Source organism: Magallana gigas, chromosome 6 (assembly GCF_963853765.1).
Source record: "Magallana gigas chromosome 6, xbMagGiga1.1, whole genome shotgun sequence".
Classification (NCBI taxonomy): Eukaryota; Metazoa; Mollusca; class Bivalvia; order Ostreida; family Ostreidae; genus Magallana; species Magallana gigas.
Window position 1 is genome coordinate 13,543,807 of NC_088858.1, and position 19,857 is coordinate 13,563,663.

The 19,857-nt window shown below is 33.2% G+C and overlaps 1 protein-coding gene and 1 long non-coding RNA gene across 4 annotated transcripts; one reads left to right on the forward strand and one right to left on the reverse strand.

The window, feature by feature from the left end:
* Window positions 1–250: 250 nt before the first annotated feature.
* On the reverse strand, window positions 251–14,757 carry LOC105336827 (BTB/POZ domain-containing protein 7). Of its 3 annotated transcripts, none has more exons than XM_034469363.2 (8): window positions 14,677–14,757; window positions 7,376–8,565; window positions 6,523–6,731; window positions 5,084–5,159; window positions 4,200–4,507; window positions 3,571–3,748; window positions 2,721–3,097; window positions 251–2,399 (listed from the first exon to the last, which is right to left on the reverse strand). In XM_034469363.2, exons 2-8 carry the CDS (start codon window positions 8,487–8,489, stop codon window positions 2,250–2,252), a joined length of 2,412 nt encoding a protein of 803 aa, XP_034325254.1. In that variant the 5' UTR covers window positions 8,490–8,565; window positions 14,677–14,757; the 3' UTR covers window positions 251–2,249. The 3 variants fall into 3 exon arrangements, with proteins under 3 accessions (XP_034325254.1, XP_011439589.1, XP_011439588.1); XM_011441287.4 differs by lacking the exon at window positions 14,677–14,757 and adding an exon at window positions 10,702–10,857; XM_011441286.4 differs by lacking the exon at window positions 14,677–14,757 and adding an exon at window positions 10,227–10,311.
* Window positions 14,758–14,959: 202 nt separating this feature from the next.
* LOC117689205 (uncharacterized) lies at window positions 14,960–19,750 on the forward strand. Its single transcript, XR_004601511.2, has 2 exons — window positions 14,960–15,344; window positions 19,497–19,750. It is a non-coding gene; the product is annotated as an uncharacterized lncRNA (long non-coding RNA).
* The last annotated feature ends 107 nt before the right edge of the window (window positions 19,751–19,857 follow it).

Here is a 19,857-nt window from a genome sequence, read left to right on the forward strand (position 1 = left end):
TTCGATTCCCGGTTGCGAAAGCTTCTAGTTCTCTTTTTCCAAACATTGAAGCGAAAGGCGAGAGTTATGGATCTATCCCTTGGAGTTTAGAAAGATTTTCTTGAAATTCGCAAAACAAGCAGCCATTTCTGTTTCGAGGCCATGAGACAAAGTTCTGTATAACTATAACTTTGTAACCCCTCTCATCTGTAATGAAAGGGGTGTAACACTCAACAATCGTTTTGAATGATAAAAAGACCAAAACAAGATATTCTGTTTTTTCTCTCTATTTTAATAATAGTTTAACATTTGTCAAGTATATTTACAAATTTTCAAAGATAAAGATTTTGAGTGTCTTTAGCATGGCATAGGTAAAACACACATAGATAACACACAAACAAAGGGAGAGTACACAACGACAATCATCAAACTGGGCAATGATTATTAATGATAAACTTAAAATCTGTATCAAAGGTTCCTTGCAAATTCTGTGAACACAACTTTTCAAATGGTAAATGTAAAATGAATTTTCAAACCATGACTGTTGTAAAACCTGATTTTTTATCTTTATCAATGAAATACATGCACTTCTTTTAATAATAGAAATCAAAATTTGCATGTGAATTCGCGATGAAAATACATGTGTATGCAAACTGAACCCAAGAACCTCTCCTGCCAACCTTGTCCTTGAGGGGACATGTTCAATGCATAAAGCTGTGTCAAGAGATTGGGACCCAGTGCAAGGAGATAACAAAGGTCTGGTCGTTACACACAATCTACCATATCACACTGAGTTTATATCAGATTTAACAGTATCACAGACTCTCTGTAACTCTATCTTTTTTAAATTCAGAAGTAATTCTTTATAAAAGCTCAGAGACCTAGTTCCCTTATTTTAAAATTCCAGTCCTTGAGAACATTATAATGTCACTCTTAAGTACAACAACAACAACAACAAAACACCCCCCCCCCCTTAATTTTAAAATTTGGGCATTATCAAATTGGTTCTTTTCAAAGTAGCTTTGAGGTGCAAAAAATGTTTTACCTAACGGCTTTTAAGTATGTCCTGAGTATCAAGGTTAACCCAACTGATTTACAAATGAAAAGAATACAACAGCAAGGAAATTATGACTGGTTTTTTTTTATCCTCTTCACTTTTTAAATTTGATTTTTTCAATAAATTCAAATGATTTATCAAATGTTATATAAATATATTAAATCTATTACATGTTGTATCACAAAATGTATTTTCTGGTCAAATTTTTAGATTTGATTGTGTCTTTTACATCTGAATGATTATTTTTTAAGTCAAAGTATTCTAAAAGAAAGAAAAAAAATTCAACAAAGGATGAAAATACACAGCTATTCTTATCTTACTTTCTCCTAAACAACAACCCCCCCCCCCCCCCCTCCCCCCGAAAAAACCCCCACCCCTCAAATAATTTGAATTTGCAAAGCTTTGGCAATACATGTGTACTAATATACGTATACATTGTACTTCATTTACATTGTTTTACCCTGATTTAGAAACTTCCAAATATGATATAAAATTTTTTACATGGGACATACAAATTCTGTACAATCACTAAATAATACCGATGATACTCTGAGCTCATCATGGAATACAAGCATTGGGTTTTATCTAAGGGAGGTAACAGTGTCAACAACAAGAAATCTATGAGCCTAATCTAGCACTACAACATCATCATGTGCAGTCATCAAAAAATGAATGAAGATATCACAGTGGAAAAAGGTAAATGCTTTGAGAACATAAATGAGAAATCTAAAAAAAATATTATATTAAATTTAAAGATTTGTTATGCTCCTCCAAGCATTTAATTGTTTGGTAATAAGTTAAGTTTCTGACAACAAGAAAAACAGAAAATATATCTAACTGAAAATTTTAGTAGCTGCATCTTAAGTTTGGGTCTGGGAACTACGGTACTTTAAAGTTTTTCTAAAAAAAAAACTTTTGATTCAAAATATTAAAATAAGTCAACAAAATCATCATATTATAAACCTTTTCAACACTTCAAAAGTAATACTAATCACTTTTTGATAAAAAATTGAAAAAATCATCCATAAGATAATAACTTGGTAATAAACATGTAAATGAGATTGAAAAAAAGATTTGATATGTGACAACAAAGAATAAAAATAGAAATCTGCTTTGGACAATAAATAACACGAAGGTTGTGATTTCTGACAGTACTTTGTAATAAATAAAACAAAACAATCCCTCAATAAAATCCAAGGGTCACACTGATACATCAAATGTACATGGTGCCATGACTGCCTCGATCCCCAATATCAAGGTCAAACTCATCCTGGAGGTGAATCTGACTGAGCGATGCGGATGCCATGGCGATATCTGGCATGGTGTCACTTAAGGCACTGTCACTACATGGACTCAAGTCAGTCTGAAAAGCAAGTTAGCAGAGTTATTCCTCTTCTTTCAAGGCATCCGGTATTTAAAGTTCAAAACCCTCAAGTTTGTATTTTGGTCTCACATATTACAATAATACATTATTACTTAAAAATAAGATGTGGAGTATATACAACAACCCCTCAAGTTAGTTTCTAAAATAACAACATTACATGACATAAGAGTACTAGTTAATATTTATATACAGATGCCCTCAAGGTTGTATTTTAGTTTCTAAAAATACAACATCACTTAAAATGAGGGCACTAATAAATATAAATAGTCATAAACACATAAACAGAGAGACTTGACATACCTCTCTAGAAGCTCCCTGAGACAATCGCGTGGGTGGCACACACTGGACAGGTTTGGTGGGGCTTCCCACAGGATTTCTTTTGCTCAAGGGAGGGCTCTGCTTTCTCTTCCTCGGTGAAATCAAATACTTTTTCAAAGAATGGGTTTTTGTTGGTAAAGCTGGGGGAGGGGGGTCCGGAGGGTAGTAGGAGTTTGTGTTCTGAAGCACCTCAACCGTCGAGTCGGGCAGACCAAACTCCCGCACGGTCCTCAGTCGGAGCTGGTGGTGGACAGAGCGGCGGTCACTCAGTGGCAGAGTCAGGGCTTTCTGGGCAGTGTTACTACTCTGTAGTTCTCTCTCTCGATATAGCATTCTGTGAAGTGTGGCATTATCAGGCACTGTATGGTGAGACAAAACATAGAGTGAATTAAGCACATTATACCATATTTCTAAAATAATAATATTGAATTGTTTGGGAATGTTTGTGATCTTGGTATTTTTTACAATGCTACAAAAAAAAACTTCACTATTTAAAATCATTTTTGACAGTAAAATGTACGTGGAATCATTAAAACTCGTGGGGCCCATTTTAATGGATTGCTTAAATTTTACAGGTTAGTGGGGACGTAATTTTGTGTATTCTTTTATACCTATAAAAGTAAATATGACCTTATAACCCCAATTTATTAATTGGTGGAGAACACTAATGCGTGGTTAAGAGGTACCATGAATTGCACGAAAATTGTGCCACCACAAAATTTAATAATTCCACATTATAACATTAAATTTCTTTTTTAAGGGTTTCTGCCTACCAATCTCCATTCTGGGAAGAAAGCCTTGTGGCCAGAGGTTTTTGTTAACTATGATGTACCTGGTATGGTCCCTGCTATAATGTCGACAGTGTTACAACTTGGGGGGTTGACATAACTGCTGGGGTAGTGGCTGCTCTCTACCATGTACAGGGTGTCTGGGATGGCAGACATCTGGATGGTCCGGACACGCCCACACTCCAGCTCCTGACCCTGAGAGAGCCTCTCTTCCAGAACAGTCTGATATAGAAACAATATATCAGTGAAACCAAGATAGAAATTCTGATATCAAAGCAATTATCAGTGAAACCAAGATAGAAAATTTACTTAATTAAAATCATTCAATCTAAGTGGATTCTAGTCAGTTTTGAATCTAAATTCAGTACCATAGGACAATCTCTGATCTCACATTTTTCGTTAGACAAGATCTTAGTACAGTGTATAAAACAAATCAATACTATGGTTTATAAATAATCTATGGCATTAATTTTTGTGGATTTTTAAATCACATAAATTTTAGGACAATAACTAATCCAATACGAATTGTTTTTATGTTTCTTATTCTGACATTTGACAAGAATCTCCACAAAAATTGGTGCTTTATCAGTCATGATGATGATAAATCCACAGCATATGAATAAAATTGTCACTGACTTTGATAAAGATTACATGTACAATCAACATTTCCTACCTTAGCATCCTCATAATAAGGGCCAAAGAGTCTGGGTCTGACAAACAAGCCATTGTTTTTGCCGCGTATCCAAGACGATGATTGCACCACAAACCCCTCATCCCCAATCATGTGACTGGGTGGTCGACTAATCAGGCCTCGTTTTATTGCACTATTAAGAACGTCACTGTTGTACGGTATGATATGATCAGTCCTAATTAAGGGTAACAAATCAGCCAGAATGTCTTTTAACTCCTCGTCATTGAGATCACGTTTTTTGACTCCCTTCTTACTGATACTGTGTGCTGTATGACTTAGTAAGTTGGGCTCTACAAAACACAAGAGAATTGAGCAATTAGGAAAGTTATTTTAAATTTACAAAATACAAAACCATGAAGGAATTTGAATGAAGTTTTCTTTAATGGTAACCATGCATCATATCACTATGATTTGATTCAAAACAGAGTGAATATTTTAAAAGCTCTTTCATTAAGAAAAAAATTATCATTGATATAAAATGAAAGAGAAGTTTTAGGGTTCTAATGTTGCACATATAGTGATGACATGTTAAGGGAAATTTTCATATTCCAAATCTACCACCAGGTAGTTCACAAATGAATGATTGTAAAACAACTTTTTTATTTACACACAAGCAAAATTTGCAAGGTTCACAAGAACTTTCTAGTCAGTAATATTTCTTGAAAAATTCTCATAACATTTCTACATTTGTAATAGATAATCTGCAAAGGCCCAGTCGCAGATACGTTCTAAGCTAGTAAAATGGGGAATAAAGAAGATGTGAATACAAGTTGGATTACAATATGCTGCTAGGTATCAATGTATAATAGAAGTTTGATCAGTGTATGTTCCAAAGTGATTGAATCCTGTGGTTTGTGCAGGATTACCTCTTTCCTCCAGTCTTTTCACTAGCTGAGTCTCTCCCCACTTGATAATGGCAGATAAAATGTCCAACTCTCCAGCCTAAAACATTGTCATAAACAAAAGGTTTCAATTTTATATAATCGCAATTACATCGGGATAAATTTAATGATACTTTTTTTTTATTGTAACATTATATGCTGAATATGAGTTGTATGTCTGATATCTCATGATGATGAGCTGAATATTTAATATTTCTGATACATAATGCAGTGTATACAAGCGGAGAACAAAATCCTCACAAATAATATTTCCTTATAATGTTGCTATGCAATAATATAATCTCATGCTAGTTATTAAAAACACAAGAGGAACAATTCACATGGAATGAAGTTTCCAACCAATCAATAAACCTTCACAAATTCATGGAAATACCCCCTACATTAGAGATTTAATGACAGTGATAATGAGCGGTTTCCATCATGTAACTGCTTAATAATAAGAGTTGCTATAAGGTTACAGAGCCAATAGGAATCTCTGTAATAAAAAGAGGTGATTATACCTCTCAGTCAGCCACCTCTTCATTGCATGCCAAGGGAAAAGAAAAGATCTTGGCAAGGGAAAGAGAGAAGCCATTTACAAACAGATTTCTTCTCCAACTTGCAACAATAAAACAGAGCAGCATCACAAACAGTGTGAACTATTGCACTGCAATGTATTTCCTGTTCATCAGCTCATGAATTCATTCTATTTAATGACAGCCTCATTAAATATAACCCCAAAAAGGATTTTAGAAAAATGCATAAAAATCACCATCCACTTACATGTAAATATAATTTTTAATCAAAGGATTTACAATAAATAGAAAGACTGCACCAAATTTTTATTGAGTGTTGTGCTCCTTTAGAACTTGTAATTCAAAGTATTTATTAATATAAATGCATGTACTCCATAGGTTCTCATTCATATTTTGATTGCTCATTACAATATGACTCTGAAAAACAATTGTGCATTTGGCCTGTCCCGTCCTAAATTTCACTTTGCAAAATTTTTTGCTCATTTCATTAAACTCTATTTTAAGCATGTCATGGACTGACACCTATTTCTGAGTGATATTACATTTTACAACAAAATAACAATTAAAACTTTCATCAAATCAATTTATGTTACTACACTTTTATTCACATTCATCATCTAAACACTTTCAAATGGTGTTGACTTTTCAAAACTACCACAAAGCTTTAGGCAAGAGTAAAAAATAGTGTCCTTTTTCCCAATTTTATACACCAGTATTTGTTTTCATTTAAGTTTTACTACATTCACCCATATCTTCATAATGTCATTTAAAAAACATATTAAACCAGTAAATCTAAGGCCCTACATGTAGTATACGTGTAAGTAACACAAGAAAAATATGAGCCTATATCTTTACATTACATGCATATGAAGACAGAGTGCTCCTTACCTGAAGGAAGTCCGAGGACAGTGCCTCCTTGAGGTACTCCCTGGACAGCTCCATGAGGACTGAGGAGTGAAGGATCTGTAGGAACTCCTCTCGGATGAAGTGGAGTGCCTGGTTATGGACCCATTGTGAGCCGTGGGGCTCAGAGCTCCAGGACAGGATACTGACCAAGTTATCTAGGGACAGTCCTTCTGCTATGATGTCTTCACAACCTACATAGAAGTGATTATATGTTAAATATGCTGGTCATGAAATGTTTAAATGTAGAGTAATGTAGGATGTGATCCCAGAGTACAAGTAAGCGGCCCTTTTTACCCAGGGACAGACCCTCTGCTATGATGTCCTCACAACATACAGAGATTTGTATTTATAAGTCAATGAATACACTGATCTTGTACTGTTTAAAGGTAAAGGATACATGTATATAAACACCAAATTTAGCAAAGTTACATACAGAATGGCTGTCATTGTTTTCATTACCCATCTGCTGGTTCTATTCAGTTGAATTTCACAAACATGTGCTCAGTAGACTTTTTAGGACATCTGTTAACTAACTAATGTATAACAGTATCAAACCTTTTCTGAAAACAAATTTTCTAAATACTGAAATAAAGTATAGACTGCAAGACAGATGGGTGTATGTAATATGAGCAGACAATGTATTTCTACCCATGCAAATCTCTCAAAATTTAGTAGGTAAAATTTACGTAAAATTTAGACTGGACCATCATAATACTATTTACAAACGTCCTTCAGCGAAGCATATATATGTGCAATAAACTCAATCACTAAACATTTTAACTAGACCATTCCAACTTTTATAAAATTATAAAACTTTAAAACTCAAGCTACTAACCTTGAGATAAAACAGGGAAGTCCAAGAACTGCCCTATTTGGTAGACTTCCATAGCCTCTTCTATAAGGGTCATGTGTCCCCGTCCAGCCACAATGGCCTGTGCCTCACTCAGGCTACACATGCTTGCACTACCCCGTAATATTAATGACAAGTCCACTGTGTCTTGATATATAGTGTTTAGTAATACTCTGGCATAACGCCGTGGGATTATAGTCTCATCTAGCACTATTTTTGATTGTGTATGAAAACCTTGATCCTCCCCCGATCGTGCCCTGCGGATCAGAAGATTTTTGAAAAATGGGGACCTTGCTGCCAAAATAGCTTTGTGGCACCTCAGTTCATGTAGCACAGATTTACATGGAGCATCATTTTCCGCTGAGGAGTCCGTGCAATTTCCATCACAAGTGAACACTAATACTGCATCACTGTAATTTCCAGAGTCCAGTAACACCCGAAGGTCATGCTCCAGGGGATTCGGAACACCAAATTCATCTGCGAGCTTGGCTAAAGTCTCTTGATGATCGGGACGAAGGTCATGAGAACTTATTTCATCTGTATAGAGATATCGCAGCAACATTGCAAATAATGCAACATCTACACCAATTGTTCTCAATTTAACAGGGATCTGACAACCAATTCCTGGGTATCGATTTAACAAATCCCTAAAAAAGGGACTTCTAACTGATAATATAGCACGATGAGCCGGGAAACAAGCTCCCTTATACACTAAATTTATGTCTGTACAACATTTGGAATCAAACAACACAGCTAAATCCTGCTTCAAAGTATTTGCTGGTGGTCGAGCAATATTGGCAGCCACAGCCAACTCTTTAAGCGAGACCAACACTTCGTATTCCTGAATGAGTGACTTGAGTTCCCGAATGGACCATGTAGAAATCATTTCCCGTAAAGCCTTTCCATAGTCCATTGACCGGCTATGTCTCCTGGATCGGATGAGTCTCTTTCTTAATGTTGTTAATTTGGATGCCTTTTTCTTCTTCTCCCGGGCGCTCAGGTCCGAGTCAGACAAGTTGTAGGCGTGCGTCTGTCTGTTGAAGGCAGGAATTCTGCCCCCTGGGGGAGACCCCTCGGGAAATGAGGAGTTTGTCCCCATTTCTATTGGTAGCTCTCACAAAGATGGGGAACTCTTTTGTGTCATTCTACACATTTTTTTCTTCTAATTTAGTCCTCTGAAAATGTATAAATAAATATTTAACAATCCATGAAATTGAAACATACCATTATTTGTCTATTTGATATCAATCAACAATCCTATTTTTATAGAGTTAAAAGAAACTTGACACAACCGAAATGTTTCTCCATGTCTATATATTAGATCCTGATGGAAAGCAATCCCCGAGTCTCACACACTAACACAACGCCCACTCAATGAGAGAAACACATTAACGACAGTATTTAAACTTTTTAATGTGGAATTCTTGTACATTGAGAAATACTTTGACATTTACACACAGAACTAAATAAGGATTCATTGATTGAATTGAATGAGGATGTGAATTGTACACAGTGCATGTTCAGTATTACTCCACAATGTACCACAATCAAGCCTGTCATCAAATGCTGTATGCAAAATTGATCACAACACATCAATCATTTCTTTGTGGATAAAAATGCTATGACAATGCAGGAAATTTATGCAAAATGCAAATCTCTTTCCTTGAGAGCAAAATCGAGCATGAGAAAAACTGGAAACGAGATATTAGACATTGATACGACAAGCTGTGCTGTTTCAGATACCAGGGTATCCCAATAAAAGGTCAGACCAGGTAGCCTGTCTAAGAAGTGAATGTGGAGCATATCTAATGCCTTGCGACTTCAACATGTCTACATGCAAGTATCAAAAAGATAACATCATTTCTGTTAGGAGAACATTAAATTTTGTATATGAATCTTTTCAGGTAGAGTAAACCTCTCTCATCAGATCACATGCTTAAATCAAGTCAGGAGTTGGACTGCAGACACTCTTGATACAATCTGTTCTCATTAACATGACCAGTATTCAATAAATAAACAGGATTTAAGGAAAAAAGATAAAAACACATGCAAAATCATATAAATAAACTTAGATAACAGAATTCAAATGCTAAACCAGTTGAGGCTTATGGCTCAATATGAAGTATCTGTAACATATGGTCTGCATTTGGGGGATTTATACAGAGTACATGAGGTTAATACATCTATAGAGATAAGTATTTTAAAGGTCTGCTCTAACTTGACTGAGTCAATGTTCGTAGCATAGAGGGTCAGTGCTAGAAGCTGTGTAAGTATGTGTATAATGCTAAATCAATATATGTAGAACATATGAAGATTCTGTAGCATATGTATGCCTAGTAAAGAAAACTCTTCTTCAAATTTCTGGAATGAAAGGGCCGATCACATGCAATTCATTACAGATGAACTTCCACATGCATTAATTACCTATGTACTCATTGTTCCAAAAAACAAGAAAGCCTGTCAGAGATTAGCATTATGACAATTCAATAATCAATAACCAGTCAGTTACCTTGTACCACCTCCATATATAATTAAAAAGAGATTGACAATTCAAAGAATTATCCTACTGTCCTGTGCCACTCTTCTCTCTCTCTCTCCTTATAACCTTCCACTATATGTCCAGAGATCTAAATCCATTAGTCATCAGTAAAATTATATATTAACTCAATATGTCGAAAACATGAGCACCTTCTGGTCGCCACTAAAAGCACCTGTTTGTTTTAAACATCACTATTCCTGGACGGAAACAATAAACTCCAAGCTGTCACAAGCTCAGAACTTAATCCCCAGACAAAACATTGAATTAATATCTCCACTATAATCCAATAATACTTACAACATTACACAAGCAATCATTTCTACAGTGTACGTAACAGCTCAGACTAGTTTTATCTCATCTTTAGACTGAAGAAATTTTCTAATTTACATACGAGAACTTTTTATTAAACTTGGGATATATGAGACAGGAACTTTATAATAATGGCCCACAGGAAGGGAAGGTCTGGGAAATGCCTCTTAATTAAATCATATCAAACGATTCTATTACATCGGGGTTCAACAATGCATGAATTTAAGTTTGCACTTGTTGAATTGTTCTTTTAAGTGCCCGCACCATCTTTTTACACTCAAAAAAATTCTGACATTTAAGAAACCTGCTTCCCTTCAGTAATTTCTTCACCAGAAAATTACCCAAAAAACATGTATTTTTTCATTTTCTTTTTCAATTACCCTTAAAAATTAAGTTTATACTTAAAATAAAATTCTAAATAATTCAATCGAAATTTGTAATTGTTGAATGTATCAGAGCTTACCATATTATAATGATCAGAATCGCCACTCAGTGATAAAAACCCAGTGTATCTACTGAAGTTCACCAAAGATAATACAATACACTACAGTTAAAATCTCCCTGTATCCGATATCACAAATGTTTCACTTTACATTGCCTGTCTTCAACATTTCACCTTCACATATGAATTAAAAGGTATAAATACTAAACAAGTGTACTGAAATTCAATGTCTCTACATAAACTGTAAAGGTTTAGAAACATGTGATATCAAATTCATAACTTGGCCTCATTTCAAAGGCTTTTATTTCACCAAGTATGGAGCCAGCATATTGATACTCAAATCCTTTTCATGAGCAACAAAGTGAGAAAAATATGTCTGCATATTGAGGCTGTTTACTTACCAGTGTAAATAATAAGAAATTCATGTCATTTAAAACGTCAGACAATGCATTACTACAAATCTATAACAAATGTTTATATGCAGAAGCGTTGTTGAATTTATAATCTCTGTCTCAAAAGAAGTTAAACTCTCAGAACATTTAAACACTGGGATGTACATATATATACTACAACATTCAATGATTTTGTAAATATGAACCTTGATTTTGTGTTGGTGAATTGAATAGGGGAACATAAAAGACATAATGAAATATTTCATTTGAATGAAAACCTACATCAAAATTCTCAAGGGTCTTATCTCATGTAAAAACTTTGCACTCACACAGTTATTCTGAATAAAAACTGTTGAAAAAGAGAGATGTCAAAAATAACGGTGGGTACATGTATAATAGCCGAGTAATTGATTCTTGTTTGTTGCATCATTATAAATTGGAGGTTTGATAACTTATGATGAGGAATAGTCTGAATATAGAATACCAGTATGCCATTGCCTAAAAAAAAGCAAATAACCAGGGTATTTTATAAAATCAAATATTTTATTTACTTTTATCTTATTAGTTGACTTATTTATCTACAGTTACTATCTTATACAGCATTTCAATTAAATTTTGCTTTTTTCCTATAATATGTTATAGCAATACAGATTTTGCTGGTATTTTAAATTTAATGACAAACTATTTCTAACCAGTACTTGGGTATCTAACATGATCTGAACTACTGCAAAATGAACATAAAGTCTTTTCTTTCTTCACATTCACACAACACAAAAGCATCACTGACTTGAGAAGAACAGAACTTGCATTTTAAGCTTCTAAATGCAAGGTTTCAACAGATGGTTACAGGGTTAGAAAATGATTTCCAGTTCTAAGATATTTCAGAGATTTGTGCACTAACTGTCAAAATCTGAGGAAGTAAAAATGCTGTAAGGCAAAATTTTTTAGATTTTCCGAATTTTTCAATAGACACCTAAAGCATTCCTTTTCCTACTTTAGAAGGTTGATAAAGAAGTGAAGACAAGGAAGTTCCTTGTATCACAAAAATATCTTGCTTATTGAAAGATTTAATAAAATGTCTGCACATGCGTTTATAAATTCAACTGACCATCACATCAAGCTAATTCAAAGCTATGACGTTTTAAAAATTTGATTGTGTTCATTAACCAATACATAAATATATACTTAGTTTGATAACCGGTAGTAATGTATTAGTAATGTATGAATCAATAGCTCATTTATTTTCAATGAATCACATCCAAAAACTACTACTGTAACATGTATTAGAAAAAAAAAAGATTTAATAATTTACATTTTAAGAGAAACCTTAGATTCATACAATTCAAAAATTACTCAGAATATTAATAATCCTCTCCTTCATCTTTAGATAGAAAAGAACTTTATTTACCACCCATTTCCTGCCAGGTCAAACATTAATTTTCAACAAACAATTTACATTTAGGAAATGAAAGGAGTGATTTTTAACGCCACCCAATCTGATCAACAATCATCTAATTATAAATAAATTCAAAGTTCTGATGCAAATAAACATGTCTTTTTATACATATACATGTTCCAGCTGTTGACACATAATGACGCAAATTGGTACATTATTGTGTAACAATATGATTAGACTTGAACATGTTGAAGCTTATTTTAGTATACTGATCACAAAAAACCTATAATATGAATAAAACGAACTCTACACAGCAGGAGAAGAGTCCGTCTAACTAATGAAATTATTAAAAATCTAAGATAAGTCATATTATCTGAATATCATTGTTAGGTTTATTAGAGAAAAATTAAACAATGTTTACAAACTTTAACCTTGTTAAACTTAATTCGAAAAAATATGGTTGAATGAAACATCACAGCAACGACTAAAAAAAGGAGTTTGCATCATAAAATGAATTTACCGGTACTGATTGGATCTCAGTAAAAATAAACTGGAATGTCAAATCTAATAATTATTTTTTTCACAGATTCTGTCACATCAGATACTTGCCATTACAAGTAACATACCCAGATACCAACAACTCACTACACACATAATCTCCGTAGAAATTCAGCTTGGTCGGTATTTGAACTGATTGATGCCTTCATCAACTCTCAGGACAGTCCTTCATAATTCAACTCTGAAATTCTGACCCAACTTCAGGTGCTAGTTAACATTTATAAAAAATTCCTTCATCTCACCCACTTTAATTGAGCAGCTTGAACATATAATCAATAAATCGTAATCATTTAATTTGTATTTCTCACCATTAGATATGGTTATTCCAGCAATGTATCTTGCTGACGTGTTTGCTTCAACTTTAAACTCCATTTTTTTTTATTTTACCTTTTAAAACAAAAGAACTCCAGAAGAGTAATTTGAAAGCCTTATATCAACTTGCAACTTTCAACTTCTCTGCAAGCTTCCAGAGAATGATGAGCCAAAATTGAAACAAAATCAAAATAAATATACTGAGGTCTGTCCCAAGATATTTATGCCTAACATATAATGATATATTTATAAATACCCCAGGGTTCAAACGATGTTCATTCAATAGTACGAAAAAATCCCAAGATTTTCCTTTTGAAACACCTTCTCTAGCTTGTTCGGTTTGAACACACCATTAAAATCAAAAAGTCTATGGGAAATGTGCATTGCAAATGAGATGAAAGTACCCAGATGATAACGATGAAAAATTGTGCAAGGTATTATGAGTGACTTCCATTGGGAAAAAAAATGTCAACATTTCCCACTGTAAATCTCAATAACAAATCTGTTTTCGTTCTTGTGATTTTTTTTTTGGATTGTGAAAATCAAAATTGTGTAAATGAAGATATCTTGGATATTTTCCCTTTCATCGATTTCAATTCTTTCACAGGTACATGCATTTTTATTAAAAATAGTCAAATGTGCTTCATAAATATCTTGGGACAGACTATAGCTATTCAAAATGTAGTAGAATTCCTACACAAGGATAAAAAAAGAAGCAGATTTACTATAGATAATTATTTAGAAGGATGTTCAATGTTAATGTTGGATGTTAACCACACCATAATTTATATAGGAATGTCCTGAGAATCAATGAAGGCATCATTCCAAATACATTTATCAAGCCAATCCAAATCTCGATTAAGATAACCTAAACATATTACTCAGAAAAAAGACTCATAACACCAGAATTTTCTGCGAATTGGGAGACTATATATGAATTGGATATGATATTGACTTATTTGTATTGTCATAACATAAATATTTACTGTATCCACTCTAGCATGAGACACTGTTGTGACTGTTGATCATTCCCCTAATACAAAATACTTAATCAGTAGTAATGGACCAAGATAACCACATTCACCGACTATTCACGATTTCAAAATCTAATACTCTGATATAGAATCAACATTCATTGATATTTCTTTGATAACTTAAATTACGAAAACTTTGAACACTTTCATTTATAAATAGTGGAATCTTCAAATTTGGTTTGTAGATCAAGACAATTTCTTATTGGAATTAAAATAAGATCAAGATTAATTGTATTACTATCACAGCAAACATATCTTTATCTGTTCAAATATAAAATCAGAATATACAAAAATGAATACTCACACCTGTATGAGTAAAATTTCGTTCTCATGACCCTAACCACATAACTCACAACTTTGACATTTTCGAGTAGCTATCCCGCAGAAAATTGTAATATAAGAAAACAATAAAAAATAAATATACTTTTTATTATTTGTCTTTAGTTTGAAAATTGCGAATAAAACAAAACAACTAATTCAAAATTTAGTGGAAATATATAGAAAAGTAATTTTAGATCAAGAATATAATTTTCTGATCTGATACAATATCAGCCACTTTCATCGTGATCATAGAAGAATTTCTTATTTGTATCGTATTTTAATGAAGTGAATTTGATTATACTTAAATATGTAAAACTGTATACGGTCAATTAGTCATAAAACAATGTAAAATAGTAACACACATATAATAAAGCAAAATAGTTTTCCGTATATGTCAGGATTGTTTTATTCGTGTTTAGTTCGGCAAAATTTTCACTTCCTGTCAAGGGACCTAACAAACTTATCCTTGAAAGACACCACACAAGGGTGAACCGTAAATTTAAAAGCAAAATGTTTGGTGCACTTAGAGGTTCTGCGTGGAGAACGCAATCTGTTGTTAAAAATTCAGTGAGCCGACAGATTACAAGAAACTTTGGCGATGATGTTCAAGTCGGCAGACCCATCAATGCGTGGGGACCTCAAGCTATGTGGGTATGTACAGTACCGCTAGAATTTCCTCAACGAATGAATCTGACGTTTTCCTAGCTTGTTAAAGATTTTGATATTTTACATATCAAGAACGTATTTTGGACTACGAATTTTTTGTCTGCTTTGAACTCTTAACTAGTCAAAAAGAGTAGCATCATGCAGGGGTTTTGTCTTCTTGTTACCTCACCTGAGCTGAAAGCTCAAGTGTGCTATTCTGATCACACTTTGTCCGTCGTCCGTCAGTCTGTCCGTCTGTCTGTAAACTTTTTACATATTGAACTTCTTCTCTAAAACTGCTTGGCCAATTTCAAACACATTTGGCACAAATCCTTATGGGAAGGCGAATATAATTTATAAATAGCAGAAATGAAAGACTGATCTTTATTCAAAGCGGAGAAAACCTTGAAACTGTAGAAAAAGGGGGGTGCATTTTTAAAACTCTTCTACTCAAGAACTACTTTGTCAAATTCAACGTAATTTAGCATAAATCATCCTTATGGGAAGGGAAATATAAATTGCAAAAATTAAGGGCTAATTCTGTTTCAAATTTGAGTAATTTACGAAAATAATAATAAGACAGGATAATGGGGGTAAATAAGTTTAACTTCGGGCTCGATATTTCATAGATTGAAAACCAGTTTAGAGGACCAGTCTTATGTTAGAGGCAGCCATCTTGAAGTTGAACGAAGATGAATTTAATTTGGTTGTCGTGCAACAGTTTACGTGCAAAGGGAATATTTGAAACATCCAAAATATATTTGTGCCATTTATGTGAAGTAAATTGAGGTTAAATATTTCAATGCGTTGATATTTTCATTTGCGACGGTGGTTTTAGGTTGTTTTAATTTCTGTTTAACATGTTAAGTTTCTTTTTATTTTAACTTAAGAGGAACCATTATTTTTATTTTAGAATTTAAAATTTTAACGTTTAATGTTAGACTGGTAAATAAGACAGCTGATTGTTTACATGTACCTGCGCAAAATTTGATGCACTAACAACATATGATAAAATACTATTCATTATGTTGGTACATGTAATTCGGTACGATCTCTACGTAATGGTTGATTAATGCAACATGTTTTATTAAGATGCTCAGCAATTTCAATCTAAACGGAGATTATTCTCGCTGCTAGAAATAGATAAGTATATATATATTGAAAAATAAAATGAGTTTTTTCTTTGGTTTAATGCATTTTTTCTTGTTTTAATTGTTTACAAATTTCCATTAACTTACCTGAGAGTCAAGCTTCGAGTTATAAAGCTGAGGTCATGCTTTAGTTCGTTTATATTTTAAATGCAGCTATGCTAAATAGGAAATACCAAGTTTAAAATTCTTAAGTTGAATGTAATAAACTGATGTGAACAAAAACATGACTCAAACCGAGCTATGTATCTTGCTTATAATTCTACGATTGATGCTGAAATTTTGGTTGATCAATAAAAATGTCTTGCTAAAAGGATGATATGCTGTAACTACTTTCTGGTGCCCTTTCTTCAATGAATTATGATGAATTGCATAAAATTTACACAAATTTTTTAACAGTTTCCATAGTCCTGATGTTATTATTATGAGGATAAAAGCAGTATTGGTGTGCCTAAAAAATTATTGCAACAGAAAATCATCTTTGTTTGTGGACATTTGTTGTTTTTTAATAAAGATGAAAATAATTCATTTGGTACAATAGAGCGACATGCCTGCCAATACATTAATTTGAATTATAGGTCTTTAACATAAGTGACAACATTTTTCATTTAAGTTTATTCTTCAATCAAGTGAGTAAGGATATGAAACGTCATACGAGATGAATTCATGACTGGTAAATGACAATCGTTTATAATGGTCATGGAGAAAGCCAATTAAATTTTTCAATGTTTTTAATTTGAGGAATTGAGCGCATTCATTCTGGTGCCTTGAGGTACACTTTTCTTCTTTTACATATAAGATTCTTTAAAATAAACTACAGTAACTAGTAGTAAATATTAAGTAGTGGACGGAGAAAATGTACTTTTATGGCATGCTCTCATGTACTTCAATTATTTAATAAAGTGATAGGAGGGCTAAATTAAAGGGATCTGGAAGTTAACTGTGAACACCAACTGAAAATTTAGCTATTTATATTGCATATAATCTTATTTTCGGTAAAAATGGTATTCCATAAAGGTAAATATGTCAAAGATTAGGTATATGCAAAAATAAATGTAAAATATAAAGCCATTGTTGCTCAGGTGAGTGATGTGGCCCTGTGGGCCTCTTGTTAATTGTGCAATTAAACCTGACAAGCAAGAGGGAGCTAGAGGGGGCATTTCAATGAGAAACCTTTGGATTTTTTCATAATATTGAATGAAATTGTGTCAGGGAATCTTAGGGTTGGATACCGTTAAGGATGAAACGGTACGATACCATACCGGTATTTTTGAAATGATATGGTATTTTTAACGATACGGTACTAGACCTCAATAAATGAGAATGATAATTATTTTTTTTAAAGGTGTTTTTGATCTTTCAGTGTTATAATTTATAAAGATAGTTTATAATATATTTACAATAACATGAGTTTACAAACTATGTTTATGCTCCAATCTTTTAATAAAAGATTAACAGACAAATAAATTGAATCTGATTCTCAAATGTTTAGTAAAGTTCCTTGTGTTTTCCCCTTTTCCCAGGCAAAATAACTGGCAATTGTTGCAAACACCACCATCTGATTTCCTACTGAAATGAGACTAAACAGCCGAGCACGTTTACCCGGTTGTCAGCCATTGTTTGGTCGCACTAATTGACGAAACATCAGAAAATAGAACGGAATTTTAAAAAAAAAATTTGCGCTATTTTGTCTTTTTAATTTAAATTTATTGTCAGAATAAAATTAAAAACTATCATTGTAAATGTATATTAGTTTTTTTTTAAATTTATGTATTGACTTATTATAGTATTGGCAGTCGAATCAATGATCGTACTAATTAAGAACGGGAAAGCTCATATTTCGTTAATTAGCCTATCCTTTTAATGCGCGGAGAATTCGATTTTAGCGAGTCTGTAATCGTTTTTTAAAATCATTTTAATTGTATAAAAAGGTTTCAAAGATACAGAAATACCGTTATTAGTACCGGTATTAAATGAAACGGTATTTTACCGGTATTTTTAAAGCAAGTATTCGGTACGGTATTGGTACCATGTACCGGTATCCAACCCTATCAGGGATTGAGCCTTTTTATATGGAGGAGGGTGACAAACATGGTCATTTAGTAAACATGTATTTTTTAGGTCACTTGAGACTATGGGTAACCTATTGCCTTTGGTCATGTGTTGTCCATTAACAATTTTACATTTTTTAATTTTTCTGTTCATTGTATATGTTTGTAGCAAAAAACTGTATGCATGATGTGTGCATTTAAATGAAACCGTGAATATTATAAAAGATTAACCATTAAAGACCTGCAGGTTTCTTTCAAACAGAATTTGAAACTTTTTGGCCCCTGAAGCTAGGGTATAAATAAATAATCTGAGAATCCTCTTACTCTCCCCCCCCCCCCCTTTTTTAATGAATTGAGACCAAAATGAAGAATTAAAATACAAACATAGCACTCCCTGAGGTCCATCCAAGAGCTTTGGTACTCAGGTGACCCTCATTGGCTCAAGGCCTGTGGGCCTCTTGTTTAATTATTGCATTAAGGTCAAATTTTCATTTCTTGTGAAATGATTATTTGCATAGAGATCTCAGTTATTGCAGTCAATATAGCACTACTTTACTGTGTAGTGTACATATTTTATTTACCCTCTTAAACATTATTTAGTATACTTGATCTCAAAATGTCAACTCTGACATTTATGTGTACCGGGGTATATGCTGTATATTAAGCGAAAACAATCAATAATAATTTCAACCATCAGCATAATCAGTACTAAAATCATTAAATTATCATCTGGTACAAACTAATGACCACTGCTAAATACTTGCTTCTGGTTAAGTATAGACATGGGTGTATATATATAGCTGCTACTTTTAGCATTACCTCTTTTCATTATGGCATATACTCTGGTTTAACCCTGTTACATCAAATTATTATTAAATATAAGGGGTTTGCCCTAAAACAAAGTCTTGCCATTGAGTTTCAATGACATGTAGGTAACATTGTTCTGTTTTCCTTTTCAGAAAAAAGGACTTGTCTTTGCACCATTTCTTTTTATTATCTGGTACCCATCCTGGTATGTGACCAAAAACCTGAGGAAACACAAATTAGCTAAAGAAGCAGGAGACTCCTAAAGAAACAGCCTCTGCACAATTTCAAAGACACTAGTTTATACTGGAAAACATTTCTACAACAAGATCAGTGGAAAAAACATCTGTGACTGATTAAAAATGTGGTGTACATTATTCATAGATTAAAATAAATTTGTCAAAACTTGTTTATCTGTTGGTTCTCTCAGTACCTTCATCTTCTGATGCAGTTCAACCATGACCACTTACCTGGTAACCAATACCATGACTGCAGAAGATCTGAATTCTGCAAAGA